Source organism: Dermacentor albipictus, chromosome 3 (genome assembly GCF_038994185.2).
Source record: "Dermacentor albipictus isolate Rhodes 1998 colony chromosome 3, USDA_Dalb.pri_finalv2, whole genome shotgun sequence".
Lineage (NCBI taxonomy): Eukaryota > Metazoa > Arthropoda > Arachnida > Ixodida > Ixodidae > Dermacentor > Dermacentor albipictus.
In genome coordinates, this window is record NC_091823.1 from 183542139 (window position 1) to 183567769 (window position 25631).

Here is a 25631-nt window from a genome sequence, read left to right on the forward strand (position 1 = left end):
GTCGAGTATGCACCAGGCGACAGAGTATGAGTGTGGACCCCCATGCGGACGCGTGGCCTGTCAGAAAAGCTTTTGCGCCGATATTTCGGCCCTTATCGAGTACTTCGCCACATCAGTCCCCTAAACTACAAAGTTACGCCAGAAGGATAAGTGAGCTCATCATGATGCTGGCGTTGCACAGAAACTGTACATGTGGTCAGACTGAAGCCATATTATGACAGGCAGTGAATATTCGACCAAACATCTTTTCTATGCCATATACCACTTTGTATGGACAATGTGTGAACAATTTCGTTGCTTTACGCATCGGGACGATGCGTTTTGGAGGGGGGATAATGATACAAGGCAGAAACATTTAAACAACGCGTGCAGGTTCGTGCGCCCCCCTCAAGACGACAACGGTGTATAGGAGGAAAAGACGACGAAATAATGGCATGTGTTTTCGCCGCACGCACTCGCATCGCAGGTGGCCGTTGTTGGCGTCTACAAGAAGAAGACGAGGTGAAGCGACGCTCGAGAGAGACGAAGAAGGCCTTCCTGATCTCACGTTTAGAATGCGGCAGTGATATTTATTTACCCCCAGGCACAAGTTCGCCCACAATAAATAGTTGTATCTAGATTCCCTTAACTGTCCATTACAATATGCTGTGGTAGTGCGGTGAATGATGCGACATTCCTTTACAAATGCTGCAATGACATTTGAGAGAGAAATGCGACCACGGTTGCTCAGTAATTCTCGAGATGCTCCATGGCGTAAAATAAGGTTTTCAAGGAAAAAACTGGCGACGTCCTTTGCTGTGGCAGATGCTAGGGCTGAAGTTTCGGTGTACCGCGTGACATGGGTGATAGCAACAATAACCCAGCGGTTGCCGCTTAAAGTGTTGGGAAGCGGACCGTATAGGTCAATGCCGACGCGGTCGAACGCGCGCGCGGGGCACGGTAAAGGTTGCAAGGGACCGGTGGCATGTTAAGGTGGCGTCTTGCGTCATTGGCATATGAGGCAGGACCGGACGTACTGGCGAACGAAGCAGTACATACTGCGCCAGTAGTACCGAAGCTGGAAGCGGGAGTATGTCTTTAATACACCAGCGTGGCCGCATTGGGGTCGTCGTGGTACGTGGCACAGATGTCGGCGCACAGGTGTCGGCGTATAACAAGCAACCACTTGCGACTGCTCAAATTGTAGTTGCGGCAGTACAGCAGCTTATCCCGAATGGGGAAGTGCGCGGCTTGACGATGGAGCGTTTGAGAAATCGGCACTGGCGACTGGCTAGACAGGAAGTCAATAAGCGAAGAGATCCATGGGTCTTTGCGCTGCTCTGATGGCATGTCGGAAATGTTGAGGGTGAAGGCTCCATAGGTGGAAATAGATGAGTGGACAGGACCAGAGGGCAGGGGTGACTGGGATAGAGCATCTGCGCCTGAATGTTTTTGGCCAGAGCGATAAAAAATGCGGAGGTCGTACTCTTGTAGGCGCAATGCCCAACGGGCGAGTCGACCAGTTGGATCTTTTAATGAAGATAACCAGCACAGGGCATGATGGTCGGTCACGATGTCAAATGGACACCCGTACACATAACGATGAAATTTTTCGATTGCCCAAATGATGGCCAGACATTCCTTCTCAGTATCCAAGTAGTTCGCCTCGACTTTGGTAAGGGTTCGGCTGGCAACAGTGACGACGTACTCTTCGAAGCCATCCTTGCGTTGTGCAAGAACAGCGTCGAACCTGACACTGCTAGCATCCGTATGGATCTCCATTGGTGCAGAAGGATTGAAGTGTCGCAGTACTGGAGGAGAGGTGAGAATGCGTCGCAGTTCTTGGAATGCATCGTCGCACGCCGGGGACCAGGCTGATAGGTCAGAACTGCTGGCGAGAAGCTGCGTCAAGGGGGCGATGATAGAGGCAAAGTTATGGATGAAGCGTCGGAAATACGAGCAAAAGCCGATGAAACTGCGAAGCCTTTTCATGGTGGTTGGGTTAGGGAACTCGGATATGGCGCTAAGTTTCGCGGGGTCCGGGAGGATACCGTCTTTTGAAACTACATGGCCAAGAATAGTAAGCGTGCGAGCACCGAAGTGGCATTTCTTCAAATTTAGTTTCAGTCCTGCAGTGGAGAGGAACGCAAGGACTTGCTCGAGGCGGCTGAGGTGCTACGCAGTCGGTGCAAAAAACAACAATGTCATCTAAATAACAGAGGCACGTTTTTCACTTCAGCCCTGGAAGAACGGTGTCCATCATTCACTCGAAAGTGGCAGGCGCGTTGCAGAGGCCGAGTGGCATGACGGTGAATTCATACAGCCCATCAGGAGTTACAAAGGCTGTCTTTTGGCGATTGGCCTCTGCCATTGGCACTAGCCAGTACCCGGAGCGTAGATCCAGCGAGGGAAAGAATTCAGCTCCCTGTAGACTGTCCAAGGCATCGCCGATGCACGGCAGAGGATAGACATCTTTGCACGTTATTCGGTTAAGGCGGCGATAGTCGCCTTACCGATAGTCGTCACCAGCATGCGACACCTTTTACGTCAACGTGCTGGTCGATGATACGGCGTTCAGCGGCGGACACACAATATGGACGCTGGCACAATAGTGTTTCTTGGCCAGTGTCGATGTCGTGAACAACTGTGAATGCCCGGCCCAAGGATGGTTGGCCAATGTCAAATGAAGCACGAAAACGCTGGAGGAGCTTGATGATTTCGGTGTGCTGCGCAGGTGTGAGTTCTGCGTCGACGACATGAGCGAAGACGTCTACAGGGGCATTCGTCACGGCGGTAGGAGTGACGGCCCAAATCGGAAGTGATGCCGTATCACCAAACATGGTGGCAGGGAGAACGCAATCGAAAGCTTCAGAGGTACCCAAGCATTCACCGCAAAGTAGGGATGATGGGCAGGCGGACGGATTGCACACATAAAGGACAGCAGAACCGTTGCAAAAAGTGACGACAGCAAATGGAAGCAGAAAGTTCCGGCGGCGCGCACAAGTGGCCGACGGCGTAAACAGAACAGATGAGTTCGCAGCAGAGCTACACAACACAGGAACCAGAGCAGTGAAGAAAGGTGTGATATCGATGTTGTAGGCGGCAACAACTTTAGGCGAATAATGGTCGTCAGGGTCAAAACGCGGCACTGATAACGTAAGTTCACAACGAGCGCAGTCGATAAGAGCTTGATTGACAGATAGGAAATTCCATCCAAGAATAACATCGTGCGAGGAACGTGGTAGGACGACAAATTCGATAACATGAATATCGCTTTGAATGACAACCTGGGCTGTGCACGACGCTGAAGGCTGAATGCGATGCGAGGTTGCCATACGCAGAGAAAGAGAGGTAAGGGGAATGGTCACTTTGTTCAAATTGCGGCAGAGCTTCTCACTAATAATAGAAACGCCGGCTCTGGTGTCGATAAGCTCTGGTGTCGATGGTGCCGTCTACGGACAGTTCAATTTCGTTCGCTGGTGCAGAATGAGGCCTTGAAATGTTTGACGTAAACGCAGTTCTTGCCTCTGGAACTGCGACTGTTAGTTTTCCTCTCGGGCTGGGCTGGGTCGGCGAACCATTGGGGAAATGGACTGGCGACGTGGGGAAGGCGACTGGCGTGAATCGAAGGGGAGGCGACTGTAAGACGAGTCCGGAGGAAGGTTAGATTGGTCTGTCGCGGAAGTCGAGCAGACCTGTAGCTTGAGGTGTCCCCACTGTCAAGTAAACGGGAGCTGCGAGGGTGGTAGAACCGTGCCTTGTGGCCCGGAAAATGGCAGGAATAACATATTGGACGGTTATCAGGTGTTCGCCATGGGTTGACGACAGGGGCTCCAGCGGCCGAGTAAGGGACGGCAATCGAACGCGAAGGTGGCAGCGGCACATGGAAGGTGCCAGAGGCCCGGTAGGCATCAGGAGCCGGAGGAGCGTAAGGCCGGGCGACGTCAGCGTACGTTAGCGGTCCAGCTGCAGGCTGCGGAGGAGGGGCAGATGGCAGCGCCGCAGCAACTTGCGTCTGAATGACGTGACGAAGCGAAGGAGCCAGGGCAGTCGACGGCTCGGGTGCGCTATTCGCCAGAGAGTGTTGGTGCGCGACTTCCTGATGGATGAACTGCTTTATCTCCGGCATTAAAGCAGAGATGTCGGCAGCGTCGCGGCCGAAATCCAACGGAGATAGGTCCGCAGTGTTCTGCTGAGCAGCGCGTGTTGATGCACGCTGCTTGCACAGCTCGTCGTACTGCTGACAAAGCTGTATGACCTCAGCAATTGTCCGGGGACTTTTCGCGACGGGCATCTGGAAGGCATGGTCGTTGATGCCTTTCATGACGTGTTTTAACTTGTCAGCTTCGTCCATAGATGAGTTGATGCGCTTGCAGAGCGAGAGCACGTCTTCAATATAACTGGTGAAGGTCTCGTCCTGGCGTTGAGCTCGACCACTGACACATGGCCAACCAAAGGTTGGCCATGTCAGTCAAGTAAAATATGACATTTGTGAGCTTGGCGCGGTCGTCCCACTTATTATAGGCGCTTACACGGTCATATTCAGTGAGCCAGTCTTCCACGTCGTGGTCGTCTGTGCCGCTAAATATAGCTGGATCGCGCTGGTGGATGACGCCAGAGCAGACGATAGCCGGGGGGCATGGGAGCAGCAGCCTGCGACGGTCCCAGTTCATCCGTTGCAACAGCTGGTGGTAGCGTTAGACTGTGGAGTTCCAGGATGTCGAAGAGAAGCCCAGCAGCTACACCAAATGCAATGGGGTTGTTCACCTAGCAGCACTAGTTCTAGGTTGCAGCAGTAGGCTTAAACAGGTCGGTGCTATATCGAAACGGGGAAGCAAGCACTCCTCGTCGTCTTCTTCTCATTCACTATGCACCATGCCCACTGCCCAGTGCCTTCAGTACAGAGCAATGGTACAAACAAAGGGACGTGCCATAAGGCAGGCATTGGAGTAGTTTTTCTTTTTTTTTTGGCAAAAGTCAATTTCTCCAGCATATACCAGAAAGTGAATAGGGAAGACATGGGGCCTCGCACATGTGATAACGAACACATAAAAAAGGTTTGTTGATTGGTGCCACAATGTGGTGTATGAGATGGCATGGTTGATGCTACATCAGCCAGACTGGCCGTTATGTAAATGACCACCTCAGAGATCATTCCAATTTCTTGAGGCAGTGCGTTGGCAGCCACGTACCTGCACATAGCTCCTGTTGTGGTTGTCGTTCATTATTTAACCAATACAAAATACTAAGGTGCTATGGTGACCAGTGTGCACATCAGATATACCATATTTACTCGAGTCTAGGCCGACGCCGATTCTAAGCTGACCCCCTAAAGTCTGAAGCCAACAAAAAAAATATATATATATTACCTTGAATGTAGGCCGAACAAAAAAAGCGAGGACAGTGTTCACAATATGCAAACAGCATTTATTGAAATTGAACATGCAGAGCTCATTCAACGTCGTCGTCGCTGTGTTCCTTGTCACTGTCACCTTCAAACAGTGCACTATCTTCGGTACCGTCAAGCGCATTAGATAAGCTGCACTTTTTAAAGGCGTGCACAATCAAAGTACCTGGGATGTCGTCCCACACTGCAGCTACCCAGCCCGCCAGCTGCGATAGCGATGCACGTTTGATGCGACTCGTTGCTGTTAGCATGTGGTCTACGTCAGTCAACCAGTCCATGTAATATTTCTGCAGACGATCCTTGAAAGGTTTGTTGATGCAGACATCAAGTGGCTGCAAGTGGCTGCAACTGGCCCGTCATGCCGCCCGGTATGACAGCGAGGTCCGTGTTCGCTTGGGCGAGCACAGCCTTCATGTTGTCGGTCAAGTGCCCATGGTAAGAGTCGACGACAAGGAGCGAGTACTTTGTCAAAAGGGCTCCTGGACACCGTCGCCACACAATCTTAACCCACTCTTTCACCATCGCACCCGTCATCCACTCGTTCTCATTTGCCCACACAATGACATTTCTTGGGAAAATTTCTCGAGCAGGCAGTGTCTTCCTTTTAAATATCATATAAGGGGGGGGGGGGGAGTTTATGCCTATCAGCTGTGCAGCACAGCATCACACTTGTGCACTGCTTCTCGTAGCCCGCAGAACACACCTTCACCTTCTTGGGACCCTTTTCATTCCCGGTGTATGCCACTGGCATATAAAAATCGGTCAGCCTTGCCGATTTGTGCAAGGTTCTAGCCTGCCGCTTCTCTCTTTTGCAGCACGTAGTGCTGAAAAGCTATAAGCTTTTCTTCGAGATCACTTGGCAGCTTCTGGGTGACTGAAGTGCGACGTCGGAGGCTGAAGCCGATGCGCTTCATGAATTTCTGAAGCCAGCCCCGGCTGGCTTTGAAATCCTTTGGCGTTAGGCCTCGCCCCCTCGAAAGTTCCCTAGCTTTCGCTTGGACCACTTCTGTTATCACTGGAAGGGCAGCTGCTCTCTGCGTCTGAACAAAGTCGGCCAAAACTGTCTCCACTTCATGGTGACGGCCTTTCTTTTGTCTGCTAAATGCCATCCTCGTTGCGGCATACGCAAAAAGCTCCTGTCGTTGTTCCCTCCAACGACGGACGTTTTTCTCGTTGACGCCGAAGTCCCGCCCAGCTTGAAGGTTCAGCAATGCCTCTGTGGCTATCACAACTTTCCGCTTGGAAGTGGCCCTGTAGTGGCATCTCCTGCTTGGTGCCATTGTGATAACAGCACGCCGCACACCAATATGGCCGACACGACGCAAGTAAAAATGGCGACCTCACTTGTGTACGGTTGGCTACTGGCACGGCTAGTACCGGCTGCGATACTGACTTTTCTAGACGGCGCTAGCTATGCACCATATTTATTTAGTAAGAGGCGATTGGAGGATTGGTGGAAGAAAAGTATGGAAACAACAAAAGACGGAGACGTACAAAAGCACAGTTAGCAATAGGGGATCAGAAAATTTGGGCGTGGAAGTTCATAGTGTTTTTTTTTCTTTTTTCATTGTTTGACCTAGGTAGGACATTAGGCAGTATAATAGCAAGAGCTTGGTGGCGCAACCCACCACCCCATTCCAAAGGGGACGCTCATAACATCCATCCATCCATTTAGCAGTTTCAATGAAAAACTGGCGCGTTTTTTTTTTTTTAATCCTGAAATATAAGCCGATCCTAGAGTTTGGAATATGATTATTTACAAAAACTACCGGCCTAGATTCGAATAAATACGGTACAAGGCCTTTAGCATTGACAAAAAAAGACTATATGTGCGTGAGTATGCCTTCGATGCCTCTCCTCACCAATGAACTCGTGCATCTGGCACGTGGATGATGGCAACCATTTAGTTGTGGTTTTTATATTTTTCATCATGGCTATCTTCCTGACAATGTATTCCTACTTTAGCATGTTTTGCTCTCCCTTCTGCCTATTCAAGCTCCTGTACGTATTGCAGTGTGCGCAAATAAAACATCGGTTGAAAGTCAGCGCTTCAGCTGTCTCAGTCATGTCCGGCATGTACCAACTGGCCCAAGTTAGTACGTTATTACTCGCAATTACAAATGATATAGCAAAAAAAGAAAGAAAAAAACAGGTACAATACAATTTTACCAGCTTAGTAGACAAATTCAATAAGTGCTTTGGACACGATAACACCAACTGGTGCACTTGACAGCATCCAAACTTGATCCAAATAAATGAACTGTGCAGCAGTGATCATTTTTGATCAAACAATTTGATCCAGATTTGTTTTATAATACAATTTTATCAGCTTATTAGGCAAATTTGATAAGTGCTTTGGACAGGCTAACAACAACTGGTGCACTTGACCACCTCCAAACTGGGCCCGGATTGTTGGACCATGCAGCAGCTATCATTTGCGATAAAGAAATTCAATCCAGATCCGGCCTGATCACAATTAAAGTGACCATGTAAAAGTGGCATAAGTAATAAAACAAAAGTGACAATGCCAGTGGGTGGACCCTCACCCGCAGAGTGGGTGCTTTGAGAGCTCGCTCCACCTGGAGGTAGCGGCCGTCGGAGGCCGTCGCACTGTGCACAGCCACCACCGCCTGGTCGTCGTCCTCCTCTTCGACCTGTGGCCCCCCTGTGGCCACAGTGACGGTTGCCGAAGCACCTGTGGTCGCAGCATTCACGGCCAGGTCACCTAAGGTCTGCAGCACCCGCGGGTTGCGCAGCAGGGCATTCGTACTCTCCGCACCCGAAGCATTCTTCACTATCACCTGTACAGGCAATACTCACAATTCAGTTGGTGCCAAACCATTCAAAGGGCACAAATACACTCAGACAAAGCAAAACAGATTACGCCAAAGTGTTATACTCCTGCGATGGCTGTGTATGACGTGGCCACGCGGGCCCCGTCTTGAAAGTGATCTGTGGCAAGTACAGAGTCTAGCAGCGTCGAGGGCTGATGGCTTCATGTGCGCTGTGTTTTCGCCACTTAGTCTGCATTGAGACGAGAGGCAGCATGAAGGACAATTCACTCACTGCTGCTGCTGCTACTCTTCCTAAAGCCAGTGTTTTGACAGCACATGTCAGCGATCATCGAGTGTCAAGTGGTCATGTTTGCCTGTGTGTGGGTAACACCGTTCTTGTTAATTTAGTAAGCGTATGTTTACAAGTTTATAAGGCCTATAAAACTACTATCCTTGCTTCGCGAAACCGATATTCTTTATCAAAATTTTTCAACCTGCAATAAGAATGTAGTAATTCACCGGAAACATGCTGGAAAGAGTGATAGGTAAGCACAATGGCAATTATATGCCAATTATATGGCAGCATTCGTGGGAAACAGACAACAAGTGTGGCCCTAGCTGTAAGAAAGTTATATTTGGTTTATCAAGCCTATGTTCCTGCGGTTCATGTTTTCTCAAGTGTTATTAAACTATTTCTACAATAATAGCTACACGCATTCGTAGCTTCCTGACCAACTGGTTTGGTCATATACAAGTCTTTTAGCCAAGCCAAGGTAAGTGTTACGATGTGTCAGTAGCGCTATATTAAGGTCTATTTGATTCAACTAAGTTACTTTGTGCTTTCTGTTTCCTTGATTGCACGCATGCAGAGCAAGGTGCCACAGCTGTGCATTGCACACCTTGCACTGCACAGCTGTCGGCACCACAAGCACCTGCACCACTGCATTTCACACAACGATCACCAGAGGGAACTCTGGTGCTGTGAGCCCCAGCAGACAACTCCAGCCAACTAGAGCGGGCTGGAGGCCCGATGGGCTGTTTGTGCAACTTTTTCATCGCAATACAGTTCCAGGCTGGCTGGTAACCGGATGGCTCAGTTGCCCTTCAGCCTGACCGAGGACTTGGGCCAGGCTGCTACAGATTCAACCAGACTGAAGAAATTCTTCTAAGGCTAGAACATCTAGCCCTTCCTCAAACCCCCCACAACTGCACAAACACAACACAAGTGGATCACCAAGAAAACTGAAAAAACCCAGCAATCCACTGCGCTTTACCAGTGGGCACCAACACGATGGGATGCTTAATCAACTTTTGCTTTGTACTACAAGTAAACAATTTCCCTAAATTACCTTATGCATGCTTTAGATCCAATCACCCTCGCTTTACCATGCTTCCACGCCCCAAAGCACTGCTCGAACCTTTTTCTTTCTTGTTGTTAGTGCTGTGTGGGGATGCTGAAACAAACCCTGGCCCAGCTACTGATGATGTGTTTTAAGAGCTGCTAAAGAAGGTCAAGGACCTCAATAAAGGTTCCATTCGCACTGAATTAGCACAACAGACAATGTCCTTGGCTGTTCTAAAAATGAAAACAGAACTGTTACTGAAGCTGTGACCAATATCAAAGAAAGGTTAGAAAAAGTAGGTGTGATGGTGATGAATTTGGTGATTTGTGGCTCAAGGCCCAACTAAGGCCAAAGAGTGCCAGGCCACAGTTAATGAGTTGACAACAGAGTAATGAATTACTGAGAGTTGGTTGTGGCATGGCTTAAAGGGGCCTAAAAAACAGGCGCTGTAAAGTCCGTAAAATGCATATGTAATAAAGTTATGGAAATGACCAATGAAGTGTACTAGAAACACAAAACATACATTGTGAAGGGATAATAATACGTACTACAATATGTCAGTGGTGAAAATTTCTACTGCATTACCTGAGCCTTTGAAACACAACGGCCTGGTAGCATGTGCAATAAAAAGTGATACTATCACAACAGTAGCCTCTTGCAAAAGGATGCACTACGAATCCCTTGTGCTTATCACTTTCAATAAACCAAAATCAATTAAAAAGCTTAAAACTGATTTACTATAAAGAAACGGCTCTGGTCTAAGGAACATTGCCGAATGGTGAGGAATATGCTTCCTGTAAGATAAATGGAAGTACTTTTTATGTAGACGCTCTGCTTTCTGGCATGCTAGCGAAACATGAAGGATGGCGACTATCCCGCCACGTCTGCCACAGGTTGGAGACACATCACCAGTCAGCAGAAAATTGTGGGTGCCATACACTATCCTGAGACGTCAATGTGGCATGTTTTCGTTGTGGAGGCACCTAACTCTGGTTTTATTACGTAGAGTAATTATTAATTTCAGCATGCCACAAGCAGTGCCAGTGGTTTTTCAGCTTCTTGCGTAAGAAAGGCTTAAGAAATCTTCGGCAGGGACAGCCGCAGTAGGATTAGCAGCTTCCGATGCAATTGATGTCCAGGGTCCTCTTTCCATGCGGTCCAGAAGGTGGCACCAGAGGCACTGGCGTAAGCCTTAAAGGGGAACAATCGGCTGCGGCAGATGGCCCAGATGTATTATGCAAATCTTTCACGAGGAAATCTGTCAAAATCTGTCACATATTGCCGGAAGAAGTGGAGCCGAGAGCCGACCTTACAGCGAACTCAAAACGAACTGTTTATTGTGTCATCCAACTCCCCAGCCCTGCCCTCGTGGCTGCCTCTTTTGCTGGCAGCAGTAGGTGGCGCTAGTAGCTGGTGGCACTAGCAGCACAACACTAACAATCATCACACTCCTCCCTCTTTAGTTCTTGTCATGGCGAATACAGGGCGTCTTGTCCGGGCACTTTTTCGCAGTGCGATAGGGCTTTCTCCTGATAGGATGACTGCTGCTGGCAGTCCAGTTCTGTTGTGAGGCTGACTTTGTTGGGGCTGTTCTGGCTCAGCAGCATCTCCTGCAGGCTCCACAGGCTTTGTTGCTTGTTGCTCAGTTGGCTGATCTACAGGCACAGTGTTTGCAGATGGTGGTGGCTGTACAAGGTTAGGGCAAATGTGGTCCCCTTGTCTGTGCCACACAGTTCCATCTTGTAATACAACCTCAGATGAAACGCAGCTCGTAGGACCGCTAACAGAAGCAGGTACCCATGGTGGACCTGACCGGAAGTTCCTGGTAAACACTGGGGCACCCGGGTCCATTATTGGCGCACTGCGGCAACCCTTGTCCGCATGCAGTTTTTGCTTCATCTCCTTCAGTTCAAGAGACGATCAAAGACTTGGGCGCATGACATCCAGGGGTGTCTTGATTCTTCTTCCCATGAGCAACTCGCATGGCGCACGGCCTGTTACTTCATGAGGCGTTGAGCGGTAGTGGAAGAACACCCTGGCCACTTGTGTCCTGAATTCACCTGCTGCGCTTTTCTTCAGTTTACCTTTGATAGTCTGTACTACCCGCTCTGCAGCTCCATTGGAAGCAGGGTGATATGGAGGCACCACCATGCGACGGATACCATTCCTGTTCAGGAAGGCAGCGTACTGGCTGCTGGTGAATGCTGGCCCATTGCCTGAAACAATTATGTCTGGCAGACCATGTTGAGAAAAGACAGTCCTGAATACACAGATTGTGGCCTTTGCAGATGGTGATTGAACAGGGTGAACTTCTACCCACTTGGAAAAAGCATCCACCATCATGAGGAAGTAGTGTCCCAAAATGAACCTCCAAAATCAACGTGGATCCTGGACCATGGCTTTTCAGGAAATGGCCATGGAATAGCTGGTATCCTCCGGCCAGACTTCTGGTGCACTTGGCAAACAGGACAGTTCCGCACCTGGTTCGTCATGTCATTGTAGATTCCAGGCCACCACACATGGGACCTAGCAATCATCTTTGATTTCTCAATTCCAGGGTGGCCAGCATGCAAAAGCTTAAGTACTTGGGATTGCAGAGACTTGGGAACGATGACATGGGCTACCCACAAGAGGCAGCCTTCATGCAGACTAAGTTCATGGGTCCTTGTAGCATAAGGGCCCCAGTCTCCACCTACCGGAAAAGGACTCCCAGTCAGGACAGCCTCAGCCACTTGTGACAGCATGGGATCCCTTGCTGTAGTACGTCTTACAACTGCAGGTGACAGGACATCTGGGTATGCTTGTTCTAACATGAAGACATTGGCAGGCATAGAGTCCTGAACCTCAGTTGCGGGAAGAGGTAGCCGGCTGAGTGCATCAGCATGGCCTAGCATACTGCCTGGCTTGTAGACGAGCTTGAATTGATAGCCTGATAGCGTGAGTGCCCACCTAAGGACTCTCGGCGATGCCTGGCTTGGCACACCTCGACTTGAGCCAAAGAGTCCTAGCAATGGCTGGTGGTCTGTTACAGCAGTGAAGCAGTTACAGGTACTGATGACATTTGCGGACACCAAATACCAAAGCAAGACCTTCCTTGTCAGTCTGACTATAGTTCCGCTCAGCAGCAAGCATAGTACGTGAAGTAAAAGCTACAGGTCTTTCGGTTCCATCTGCTTCAGTCTGTGCCAAGACTGCACCAACACCATACGGTGACGCATCGCAACTGAGCCCAAATGGTTTCTCAGAACAATAGTGAACCAGAACAGGTGCATCTGACAAGAGCCTTTTGCTAGTGATGAATGATTGCTGTTGCTCTTTCCCCCAGCTCCGCTTTTCGCCTTCACAAAGCAGCTGATGCAAGGGACGCAGTCTTGTTGAGATGTTTGACAAAAACCGTCTGTAGAAATTAAGCAGGCCAAGATAGCTTTGAAGCTCCTTCACATTCTGTGGCTCTGGAGCATTGATGATGGCCTCTACCTTCCTGGGGTCGGGCTTTAGACCTTGCTTGCATATAATGTGGCCCAGGTATTCCACTTCAGGAGCGAAGAAAACGCACTTCTCCAGCTTCAACCTAAGGCCCACTTCCCGAAGTTTCTGCAAGACAATCGTCAGATTCGCCCAGTGGTCTTTGTCATCGATGCCTGTAATAACAATATCGTCAAAGTACACAGCTGTTTTTGGCACACCACGAAGCAGATTTTCCATCTCTTGCTGAAAGATAGCAGGGGCAGCAGAGACACCAAAAGGTAAGCGTGTATACTGGAAGAGACCTAAGTGTGTGTGGATGGTCACACATTCACGGCTTTCAGCATCCAGAGATATCTGCTGGTAGGCGTCTCGCAGGTCAAGTTTGGTAAACCTCTGACCTCCCGACATGGCTGCCGACAGCTCTTCAGCCCGCGTAACTGGGTAGGTTTCCATGAGCGACACAGCATTGGCTGTTTGCTTGAAATCTCCGCAAATTCTTATTGTGCCGTTCTTTTTCTGAACTGACACAATTGGAGCTGCCCATTTGGCTGTCTTCACAGAAACGAGAATGTTCTCACGCTGCAACCTCAGGATCTCCTGCATTACGAGGTCCACCAACGCGAACGGAAGTGGGCATGGTTGGCAGAATTTTGGCACTGCATCTGGAGGCACAAGAATTTTGGAAGAAAATCCCTTGAACGTGCCAATACCCTCTGCAAACACCTCGGGAAAACGAGCAATCAGTTCGCTGACATCACTAACTTGGTTAATTTGTTTGAATCCCTCGAAGCCAATGCCCAAAGCTTGGAACCAGTTGCGCCCGAGCAACGTTGGAGCAGTGTCACTCGTGAGGTACAACGGAAGGACCCGTTCGTGCCCCTTGTATCCGATGCAAACGTTTGCTTTGCCCTTGACTTGCTCTAGTTCGCCACTAAACCCGCGTAATAATACGTTTGAATGTTCTAGACTCACTTCTGGAAAAACACGTTGAAGCTTGTCTACTGGCATTACGGAGACGCTTGCACCGGTGTCCAACTCCATCGGAAACGGCTTCCCGAACATTTCCACGGTGACAAGGAAGGGCGGCACATTCGGCTCACTGCTTAGGTGCCACATGTCAAAAACGTCAGCGCCGCGAGGAACATGGAGCACGTCGGCGTCGTCAACAGCGTTTACCTGCACGGTACGTGTTGATCACAGCAGACGTGTTTTCCTTCACCAATGTGTCGGCCTTCCGCGAGTTGCAGACGACCGCCAAGTGCCCCACTTTCTTGCAGTAGTGACACTGCGACTTGCTGTGTCTACATTCCGACGCTAAATGACTTCTGTCGCCGCAGTGGTAACACACCATGCTCTTAGTCGCGGACGCTACCTGGTGAGTCGGCAAACCTGGTAAACTACTTGCAGTTGCCTCACACAGTTCACCGGCATCCTTTTTAGCGGCTTCTATTGCCAGGGCAGTTTTCACTGCATCCTCGAATGTGAGGTCAGAGCTCTCGAGTAGTCGCGTCTGAACTGCTGCGTTGTTTATGCCACATACTATTCGGTCTCTCAGCATGTTGTTGAGTTCGGTTCCATAATTGCAGTGTTCAGACAAACACTTCAGGGCCGCAACAAAGTGGCTGACAGCTTCTCCTTCGGAACACACCCTTGAATTGAAGCAAAACCGTTGCACAACGACGGATGGGGTGTGGGCGTAGTGCCTGCCAAGTACGGCCAGTATCTCGTCCAGTGTTTTACCTTGGGGCGTTTCCGGCTTTACAAGGTTGCGAAGTAGTGCATAGGTACGAGGCCTGCAGCAGTTCAAATATATTGACCTTTTCTTTGCTGGCATGACGTCATTGGCTTCGAAGAACTCTTGAACGCGCTCCACGTAAGAAGGCCAAGCGTCACCTTCCTCCTCGAACGCTTCAATCCTACCGAAGGTTGGCATGGTTGCTCATGCAGTTCAGTGCATTCTCATCACCAGTATGTCACATATTGCCGGAAGAAGTGGAGCCGAGACCCGACCTTACAGCGAACTCCAAACGAACTGTTTATTGCGTCATCCAACTCCCCAGCCCTGCTCTCGTTGCTGCCTCTTTTGCTGGCAGCAGTAGGTGGCGCTAGTAGCCGGTGGCACTAGCTGCACAACACTAACAATCATCACACCTCTCCCACATTTATTTCAGCATGTTTGCCGAGTGAACATGCAACGAGAACTCTTGGCAGAATAATTTACCGTGCAATCCGTTTGTGCTTAAATTATAAACAGCACCGTTATATGATTGACATGCCACCCTCCGCACTAATAGCCTTCCTCACACAAACTGTTTCGGTCAGTCGACTGTATTTGCACTTTGTCTAGTTATTTAGATAAGTTAGTTATATTCGGTCAGCAAGCTAAGTTAGTTATTAGTTTATTAGCTTAGTAAGTTAATCATACTTCTTTATTATAGTTATGTAGGTTATTAGTTTGGTCAGTGAATAATTTTGTTATATTGACAAGTGTACTTATGTTTATCGCGCAACCACGTTTCGCCGCTTAACAACTGTAATCGCACAGCGAGGGACGCACCTGCATGTATCCGACGTTTCTGGAAAGTTATCGATGCTTCTACCCGGCTGTCTGTTGTCGCCGAACCTTGTGTTATCTGATTTCATCGCGTAACGCGAATGGTGTAGAACTTTGTGGAAGGCACGCGGGTCTTAACGATTAGTCTAGAACATTCGATGACTACTGTATAAAAGCTGACGCGCTTGATCCGCTGATCAGATTTTCGTCGATCGCCGACTGTGTTCGCCGCTATCGTTGCGCTTTAAGTGTAGCCTGTTTTGTGGGCACAGGTTCACCCAATAAAAACTAGTTTTGTCTTTCACAGTACTGCTACTGTGTTCTTTAACGTCACTACCACGTGACAATATCATTTGGATAATTTGGCTATCAGTTTCGTTTAAATATAGTTCTAGTTCGCTAGTTAAGTAATTAGTTCACCTAAATTTGTTAGCTACATTTATTTAGTTATTTTAGTTACTGTTATTATGTTATAGTTATTATATAATTAGTTTATTTGTTCAGTTAGTTTTCTTACTACAGTTTGTTATGTTAATGAGTCTAGTTAAAGGGCCCCTGAAACGGTTTGGACAAATTTTGTAGACGCAAAGGGTTCAGCTTAAGTAGAACATTCGCACCACAATTTAAGTGAAGCGTTACGTATTAATGGGGCTACAAGTGATTAGAAGTTACCCTCCTCCCTAGCCATGCTTTTCCTCCTCAACTCGTTCGCCGAGCAAGCGGGGCTAAGCTCCGCCTTCACTGGTTCAGCGTCACGATGCGACGTCACATCGTCCACTTCCGGTTGTTTTGGAGCCTGCCTCCGCCCGCGCGATACCTCTCCGCTAGCCGCTTGGCCGTCGACCCCAAGCGAGACCTATTGAAGCAGCGTGCGTTGCGAGCATTCTGTCGTAGCGCCGAACGTGTCTTGTATTCATGTAACCACAGGCAAGCTGGTCATTTCGGCGAATGACTGGAGGCGTAAACTCAAGCTGATGAAGGAACTTTAGCGTAGACGTACGTGAGCGGCCTGATCGGTCGGCACGGTTCATACACTTGTTAGCGCAGCACTTAACCAGCCAAACAAAGCGCTAATATTGCTCTAAGCAAGTGTAAAACATTTTAAACATTTATAAAAAACACGTGTTGATGATTACACTCCTGCGAAAAATACACACCAGCAGCAAAGAAGAATACACTTCGTTGCTGCTACTGTGTATGGTTGAGCTCTGTACCACCAGGTGGCTGCACCGTGCAGACCATTCACATTTGCCCTTCTGCTCATCTCATGGCTCATCCCGTTACGGCACAGTCAAGCGGCCAGACCCTGTCCCCTTGCGCTTGCGTTTGCCGTAATACCGGACTCGCGAAACGCTATTGCGTTAGTAATCTTCCGGTGTAAAGTGATGGCCACAAACGCGCAAATCCTGGCGCCGATCGGATAGCGGCAGTCCGATGCGCAGCAGCCAGTTCGCTCGTACGCTGCCTTGCAGAGGGACACGATGTCGCAGCTTGACACATTGCCAGTCGCTACGTTTGCAGTCCACAAGGCAACAAAGTCAAATCATAGTGCTCGCGAAAAGACTGAGAGCGACTCTGACCGCAGAGCTCTCGTCAAAATCAGGGTGTCTACCAAGTTGACATTTCCAAATTCCCTGAGTTTTCCAGGTTTTCCCTGAGTGCCATTGCAAATTTCCCTGAGTGGTGCAGAACTATGTTTTATGTCAAGACGGGCTGAAACCATATCGCCTGATGCTGTCACTCTCTAGCAAGCACAAGGAAAAAATGAAGAAGCGCCTTAATCCAATTTGAATACTAAGGAGTAGTGTTTGTGTTATTCAAAAAGAGAATAGAAGGCAGGGGTTAGTAAAATGCACAGCAAATAAAGTGTCTTCGAAAAAAATTGCAAATGGAGTCAGACATTCTCAAATACGAATAAAAAGGAGATAGATATAGAAGCAAATATTTTCGAATATGAGCTATTTCTATCAACTGATAGCAAGTTCAGTGGTATGAGGCCCCAACTCTGTCACAATTGAGATTCTCTCTCAACAGCTCGTAAGTCAACCTCAACTGTCCTGACATACTCTCAGCCCGCGCACAACTCCTGAGTGTTGTGTTTCACTGCTTTAAAGAGTTTATTTTGGTTTGGATGAGGGACACTTGCATCTCGGCGTTAGCCAAAACATTATTTTTAGAGCTCAAGCTCCTTCAAAACAGCGGCAGCAAGCTTCCTTTCCTGTTTATTCCTTAATGCGTAGGTCATTTCTGTTCTTGTTTTCCTTCCGCCACTCGTTCGTCCCAAAGACCATTTGAAGCATCTTGGTCAGTTGCACAGTCTACGGCCGATTTATCAAACTCCCTAGGGGCCGCGAAAACGTCCAAAAAATCGGCCAGTTGGAAAAAAAATAAATGCGTGTCATTTAGTGCCTTTAGGGGCTCAAACCGCCACAGGCACGTTCGCAAATGCTCTGAAGGCCTGTCGGTACACATATTAGGCATATCGGTGCTCGTACTGTGACAGGAAATACCGGGTGCACGCGTGTATAATTAAGGAATACATACTGTGTTCCGTGGCAATAGCCCCTTCCCACGCTTGTTATGCTTCACTGCCATACTTTTGCGTATGCTTCACCAAGTAACATTTCTGTACAGAGGCGAAGCTGACTTTCAGGAACAGGCATTATGCAACGCACTGTGTTTTCCAAGTTTCTAAGCCAATCACGAGGGCCACAAAGGTGGAGTCCGTGCCATTGCTGACAGCAGCCAATTCTTTCAATAAAAAGCTCGGCATCCAACGGCAAGAAGCTTCATAGTGAACGTCGAAGCAGCTAGGTCAGCGTTGCCGCAGTGGCGGCAACGGCTGCCAGCGGATCTGCGTGCGAGAGTGCCGGTTCGAGGTGGCGAAGTAATCAAAATGGCAGCGCTGGCGCCTTTGGTTATTGCCGTTTCGGACCTGCGGTCACGGCAAAACGTCCTGAAAATCGGACGGCGAAGAGTTTTTGCGTCGGAAATGTCACAAGTTCTGATACCTTGACCCTATGGGATACGTGGCGGTGTCGCGAAGCCGTCCAAATCACCGGGAATCCGAAAAGTCGGTCGTTGACTGTACACTGGCAACTCCTCCAGCCGACGACAGGGCGTCAAAGACGATGCATTACGATCCCTGTCTGTTACTCGAGCCAGCATTACCGCGACTTTCGACCCTTTCAATAAAATTGCCGCTAATTTTCCCTGATAGAGGCCCAAATTCCCTGAGTATTCCCTGACTTTTTCCAGACTACTCAAAATCCCTGAGAATTCCCGGTTTTCCCGGTTTTCCCGGTCGGTAGACACCCTGAAAATGGAGTACGTTGTAACACAAGCAGACGACACTTGCTGTGTGCCGGATGTGCTTAAGTGTACATAAAATTATTCTTGTGCATTCTCTTTATGTTCCTTTCTTTTCATAAAAACAAATTAACTAACATTCCAACTATTATGAAGATCATTTGTTTACCATAAAGTTGGAAAAATTATTGATCACGTGCCCTTGTCAGCCAATCGGATAGCTCGCCCCACTGACATCGTATGGGTGATTTCGGTCATATGGGTAGGGGCGGCTTAAAATTCCGCCGAGCAGTGTGCTGCGATCAGCAGTGAAGTGCATTTTTAAAACCTTATAATAAATTACACGCTTTACGCAGGGCACTTAGATGTGTCAATTAATGATCAGAAGGACCTACTCTAACGACTCAGTACGTTTGTAGAAAATCGTCAAAAGCGTTTCAGGGTCCCTTTAATGTAGTTTTTAGATTAGTTTAGTTATTAGTTTAATGATTAGTTTAGTATTACTGATTTGCTGGTTAGTTAATTAGTTTAATTAGGTTGTAAGTTACTAGCAAGTTTATTGGGCAATTTAATTATATTAGTTGTAAGTTAGATTAATGAGATTAGTTATTTGTCAATAAGCTTTGTCAATTTAGTGAGCCATTTAACTCGCTTGGTTATTATTAGTAGGGTAATTGAGTAATCAGTTCAGTTAGCATTGTTTGTTAGGCTTATTTTTTGCTTCAGTGAAGTTCGGTATTTGTAAGTTTAGTTTATCGCTAGATCAGTTGGCATAGTTCGTTATTAATTAAGAAATTTGTTTGGTTAATTAGTATGTCTAGCATTTTAATCAGTAGACTTAGTAAGGTTAGTTACGTAACCTTGTAACTTGATCAAAAAGTAGGCTCCCAACAAATGTTAGGCATTTTCGCGAACACAAAGCATGCCATCACTACACAGAGATAATTGATAAAGGGGAAATGAGACAAACACCCAACAGTACTACTACCGTATTTACTCGCATAATGATCACACTTTTTTTGTCAGAAAAATTTATGCAGAACCAGGGGTGCGATCATTACGCCAGTTAACCCTTTGAGGGTCGATTTTTTTCGCCACATGCGACCACCCAGGGTCGATTTTTTTTGTGGCACATTTAAATTCTTCATAGGGAGCTATTTCGAAAAAAATTTACTGTAATTTTTCTAGGGTGACCGTAAAGTGAGAAAAAAATGTTTGGCGTTGGCATATATGAACTGTTTATCATGAAAAACAATAAAAAATAGCAAATAAAGTTATAAGAATTTTAAAAAATGGCACATTGTTATACCCAATGTCCACACGAGAAAAATACACAAGAAGAATGGGCACACGAAAATTTTTTGCAAGTCTCAAATGTTCCTCTTGCACTAATACTTCTTCAGCGTGTGGTAGTTCTTGAAGCATGGCTCCACGCAGAGCGGTTTGTTGCACTCAGTGCACATGTACCTAGTGTCCTTGCGACGTTTTTGCTGCTGAGTGGTGTTGGCGCAGACGTGGCACCTCCTCTTGGTACTGCTTCCCTGAGCAGCCGTGGGAGGAAACTTCTGAATAAAGTGCCAAAAAAGGAAACGCATGCACGGTGGCATCCTTCGTATGCGGACTCCTGTGAGCAACAAACGAGCGAGTAACAGGCGGTCACCCTTTGAATGACAAAAACGAGATAGCCAACAGTTTTGCGAGCGAAAGAAGCAGAAACCACGTGCGGAACAAAACCGAAACTAACCGCCGCGCGCCCGCGAGCGGTAGCAGACGCGCCGGAGCAAAAAAAAAGTATACAATGAAAACTGAAAGAGAGAGACGCGAGAAAAAAAAATCCATGTATGTATTCCCACACTGTGGCAGCACATGCCAGGCAAGAAAAAGTTAGGAAATTAGCGCGCGTTTTAAACATGCAGATGGTGCCGTAAATACACGGCATCGACCATTTTCGGACCTGTTCGCGGTGCCGTATATTTACGGCGTCGACCCTCAAGGGGTTAAATTTCCCGCGAAAAGAAAAAAATAAAGACATTTTTGTCCTGCATTTGCTGTGCGACACCAAAACAAACATGGCTGCCAGCAGAGGAAGCCGAATGCGCCAAACGCGATTTTCTTTTTCTTCTTGTGAGTACATTACGTGCATTGAAACAGTTTCTTCCGTATCAGTAATGAATAATATTGTTAATATTGGCAAGTTTACGGCAATAACGCAGCCATGTTCACTTTGAGGGGAAGGAAACAGATGGGCGCACTTATCTGCCAGTGACATAGAAACACATGGCCGGCATGCTGTGGAAACTGCGGCATCTGTCTTCACTACCATCCTAATACGGCATGCTTCCGCTAAGGGTAAGTGAATATCAGAATCAGAATCAGAATCAGAATCGGTTTTTATTGAAATCATTAGAATGATTACAAGTTGTTAATATTCAGGAGGAGGTCCTGGAGTCAAAGACTGCAATGGGACCTCCTTTACAAAGTAAACATAGTAAAACAAAAGTACAGCAGTTTTCAACAAATTGTTAAAAAATTACAGGTTTTAGTATGAATACCATGATTGAAGAATTACATATGCATAAATGTCATGAAAAAAAGCACTGTAACACAATCTCGTTGACAACTGATGAAGTAACTGCGTAGATGACGTGACGAACACAGTAGAATTTGTTAACTCGAATGTATATGTGAGGGAGAAACAGAAACCTAACGGTATGGCAATGAAAATGAAATGAAGGCACCCTGAAAGAATGGTTGTGAGTATGTACTAGGCATCAGTATTCAACAGAATGTAATCTTTTAGTTGTTTCTTGAATTCGTGAAATTTAAGTGTTTTTATGTAAATTGGTAGTGTGTTCCAGAATGCGATAGATGAAAAGTGGACGCTCTGTTTGCCATAATTAGTATGTATTTTAGGTAAAATGAAGTTCTTATTTAATGCAACCCTGGTAATATTAGTATTTAATAGAGAAGACTGTGGTAACAAGTTTGGTTATGTGTTCAGTAAATTTAAGATGTTTATCTACTTCTATGCCAAGATAATTGCATGAAAAATTTGCAGGGATAGGACTTCCGCCCAATAAGATAGGAGGAATGTAGTGAAGTGTTCGTTGGTGGGAAGTGAATACAACAAATGTTTTAGATGGGTTTATCTGTAGCTGGTTAGTTTGGCACCACTCCAGCAGGCTGTGTAAGTCGCCATTAAGGTTAGATACTAAGGTTGTAATACATTTATTGGAATGAATAATAGTAGTATCATCTGCATAAAGTATACATTTCGAAAAGGACAGGCAGTTAGGTAGATCATTCACGTATAATAAAAATAAAAGCGGACCCAATGTGGAACCCTGGGGCACACCAATATTAGTGAACATGGTTTTAGAATGAACGGCTGAAATGGTTACTACTTGCATTCTGTCTGTTAAGTAATTTTGTAGTAACAAGAGCGCTGGGCCGGTGATTCCCAATGATTCAAGCTTACGAAGTAATCTCAAACGCTTTGCTTAAATCTACAAACACTGAAGCTGCATAATTCCCTTCATTGATAGCGAGTTTCAGTTGATTGGTTAGAGCAACGAGAGCCAGTTCGGTCGAGTAACCCGAGTGAAAGCCGTATTGGAATGGTGAGAGAATGTTAAATTTTGTAAGGTAATTAGTCAAACGTTTTTCTATTAGCTGTTCGATTACCTTACTAAAGAATGGTAATACACAGATGGGGCGATATTGGAAATTAAAGAGCGGTCGCCTTTCTTAAAAATTGGTGTGATCTTGCGTTGTTTTAGTTCTTGTGGGAAACTGCCTGATTTAAATATGACGTTGATTATGTCTGCAAGGACATCACTTATTACGGGTGCAATTATGGGAAGGGTGTAAGTTATCGATGCCGGCGCCGGTTATTTTCATGATGTTTATAATGTTTATAACTTCCTGAGATGTAGTTGGAAATAAAAATAAAGAATGTGGCAGGCGCTGGGGCACGGGATTGTCATGCGCAGGTGGCTGTAGCTCGCTGCTAAAGAAGAAATCAGCAAACGCATCAGCTATTTCTTTGGCGGTCTTGTATACCATACCCTGATATGCAATTTCTGTTATAGCTTCACGATTATTTGCTCTGTTTAAGAAGGAGTTAACAATTTCCCATTTCTTTTTTACGTTTTTACCGCATTCCAAAATTTTTCTTTCATACCATGCTTTTTTAGCTTTTTTCAATGTGGCAGAAAGCTGGTTAGAAAACTTTTTGTACCGAATGGCTAAATTCTTGTTAAATGTTTGTCATTTGGTTTTCTTATAAAGATTATCCTTTTTGCGCATTAAAGCTAAGAGCTTATCTGTTATCCATGGATTTTATAGCGACGCGTACTTCTTTTTGCATTTAACTTGAACCGAATGACGATCAACACATGACTTAAGCATAGAGATAAACAGTGCAAATGCTTTTTGTGGATCATTTGCAGAAAAGATGGGGGACCAGTCGAGGTTCGACACGGCGTCAAGGAATGACTGTTTGTCTAATATAAACTTCGCGTACGTGATTTTTTCAGAGCCATGAGTATAGTGAAAATTTAAAAATATAGGATAGTGATCGGTTATGTCGATCATTATAACACCTGCGTCTGGTGGATATGCCAGATTTGATAATGCATGGTCAATTAATGTACCTATGGGGTGGTTAGTGCATCGTGTCGGTATCTTAATTAAACATTCATAACCAAAGCTGTCAAAACAATCAGAATAATGTAAAGCATTAGTAGACGTACTATCAGCGAGGTTAATGTTGATGTCGCCTATAATTATTACATTTTTGTTTTCGTCTGCTAGCAGTCCCATGACTTTATGGAGAGCAGTACAGAAGTCTATTGCTGATGACGAGGGTGAACGATATATGCAACCAATTATTAGGTCTATGTTGAGGAAGTCATTTTTAAGTTCTATCCAAACGTCTTCACACTTAGTTACATTAAGTTCAAGATCGTTCCTTCGGTTGTAAGTAATATCTGAACAGATATACATTGCTGCACCGCCATGGTTGCTGAGCGGACGATTGGAGTACAGTCGCCAACCTATTTTCCGGACTCTAAAAATTCGGACATGCCCGATTATTCGGTCAGCTTCGCGGCACCGCCATTCTCCCCATAAACCATAATGTATAACAACTGCCGAAAGTTCGGACACCTTGCAACCTCTCGTCTCATTTTTCGGACAGTCCTTGAGCCAACTCAGTCGAGAGCGGCATGCACCGACCCTGACCGGTGCATGCATGGAGGTGTGAGTGCATGTTTCGACTTGCTGAACGCCATTTTTATTTTGAACGGAGCTTCCTTGTTGCCCCACGAAGTGGCGCTACTGGAAATCCCCGCTCATCATCATCGTTTCTGCCTGGTTCGATAGAGTGGCTCTGCAGCAGTTCCAGTTTCAGCTTAGTAAGCCATGTCAAGACAATCCAGCAGCTGATTTGTTTCTTCGCGCACGACGCTGCGGGCAGGCCACGTTTTTTCGTTTGTGTGACCCGTGTCGGCACGGTGGTGTTTGCTTTGTGTGCTGTCAACATCGCGTCAAGTCTCTAATGGCACCGACAGTGCCCGCGCAGACTGCGCTGGGGAATGCCGGCAAGCGGGTGCTGGGAGGCTAAGATTTGTCGCCTTCCGATGTGCACGCTACTGACGCAGAAAATGTTCTGCCGAGACCTGTGCAGTGGTTCTGGACACTGTCTCATTTCACAGTTTCACAGGTGCTGACATGCACAGAACTCAATGACAGCGAGATCATTCGTCAGGTTTCTGCTGCACCGCCGGACGATGACTCTTGAGTCGGAAGATGACGCACCACGTGCTATGCTACCGTCGCATGCGGAGCGTGTACAAGCAGTGACTGTGCTTTCAGCTGCCTATAGTGACCGTACGACCCACTCCGAGATTCAGGCATATCTGATTGCGCGTAAACGGAACAGCGTGCAACGGCGCATTCACAATTTCTTCAAGCCTACTGCCGAGCCCAAATAAGTGCGTGGAAATAAAAGTTTTCATTTTTTTCTTCTTAATCTGCTTTTTCGGACACCTGTTTATTCGGACATTTCCGCAGTCCCTGTGAGGTCCGAATAAACGGTCGGCGACTGTATTCAGGAACAAAACTAGAAAAGCAGAAAAGGTGTTTATCATGTCGCTCAACCAAGTTTCAGATACTCTGATGATTGAAAATGGGAAGGTGAATGAAGAAACGAGATCGGAGAATTCATTGAAGTGCTTGCACAGACTGCGTGCATTCAAACAATCTACTTTCAAATCATCAGCGATCTGTCTTGCATTTAACTATATCTAACTATATCTAACTAACTATATCTCAGCTGTGTTACAAGCGTCGGCGTATGAATAGGGTACACATTTAACGTATCAGTGTAAACGTGACTACTATCGTTGCCGCTCGCGATTTGTTGCATGCCCACGAGTGCAGATGAGAAGAATCGAAAGGCGCCTTTTTTGTTGTTGTTGACCACAACCATTATAAAGCCTACACATAATAAAGGCAAGCTTGGGTGCAGCTTTTTTTTAGTCATGGAAGTGCGGAAAGTGATGAAAGTAATGAAATGAGGAGTCTACTTAAGAATGTTTGGTGCATGCAGACCGCTTAGTTTGTCTTGAAGAGTCGTTCACGTAGCATTCGACAGATGGTAGGCACGATCAATATTAGTTAGACTTGGCTCACGACATATCGCTGCGACAAGTGCAATCATTACACGCGAAATAAAAAAAAAAGCTAATTTTGATGGCAAAATTCAGGGGTGCGATCATTACACGAGTGAGATC

The 25631-nt window shown here is 46.8% G+C and overlaps 1 protein-coding gene across 9 annotated transcripts in view; it reads right to left on the minus strand.

Annotated features, from left to right (window-relative positions):
• Window positions 1-25631, minus strand: part of LOC135918099 (uncharacterized) — a 703603-nt gene that overhangs the window by 580343 nt on the left and 97629 nt on the right. For all 9 annotated transcript variants that reach the window (XM_065451754.2, XM_065451756.2, XM_065451757.2 and 6 more), the window contains one exon: window positions 7933-8187. In XM_065451754.2, coding sequence (XP_065307826.2) covers window positions 7933-8187 — 255 coding nt within the window. The remainder of the gene's footprint in view (window positions 1-7932; window positions 8188-25631) is intronic.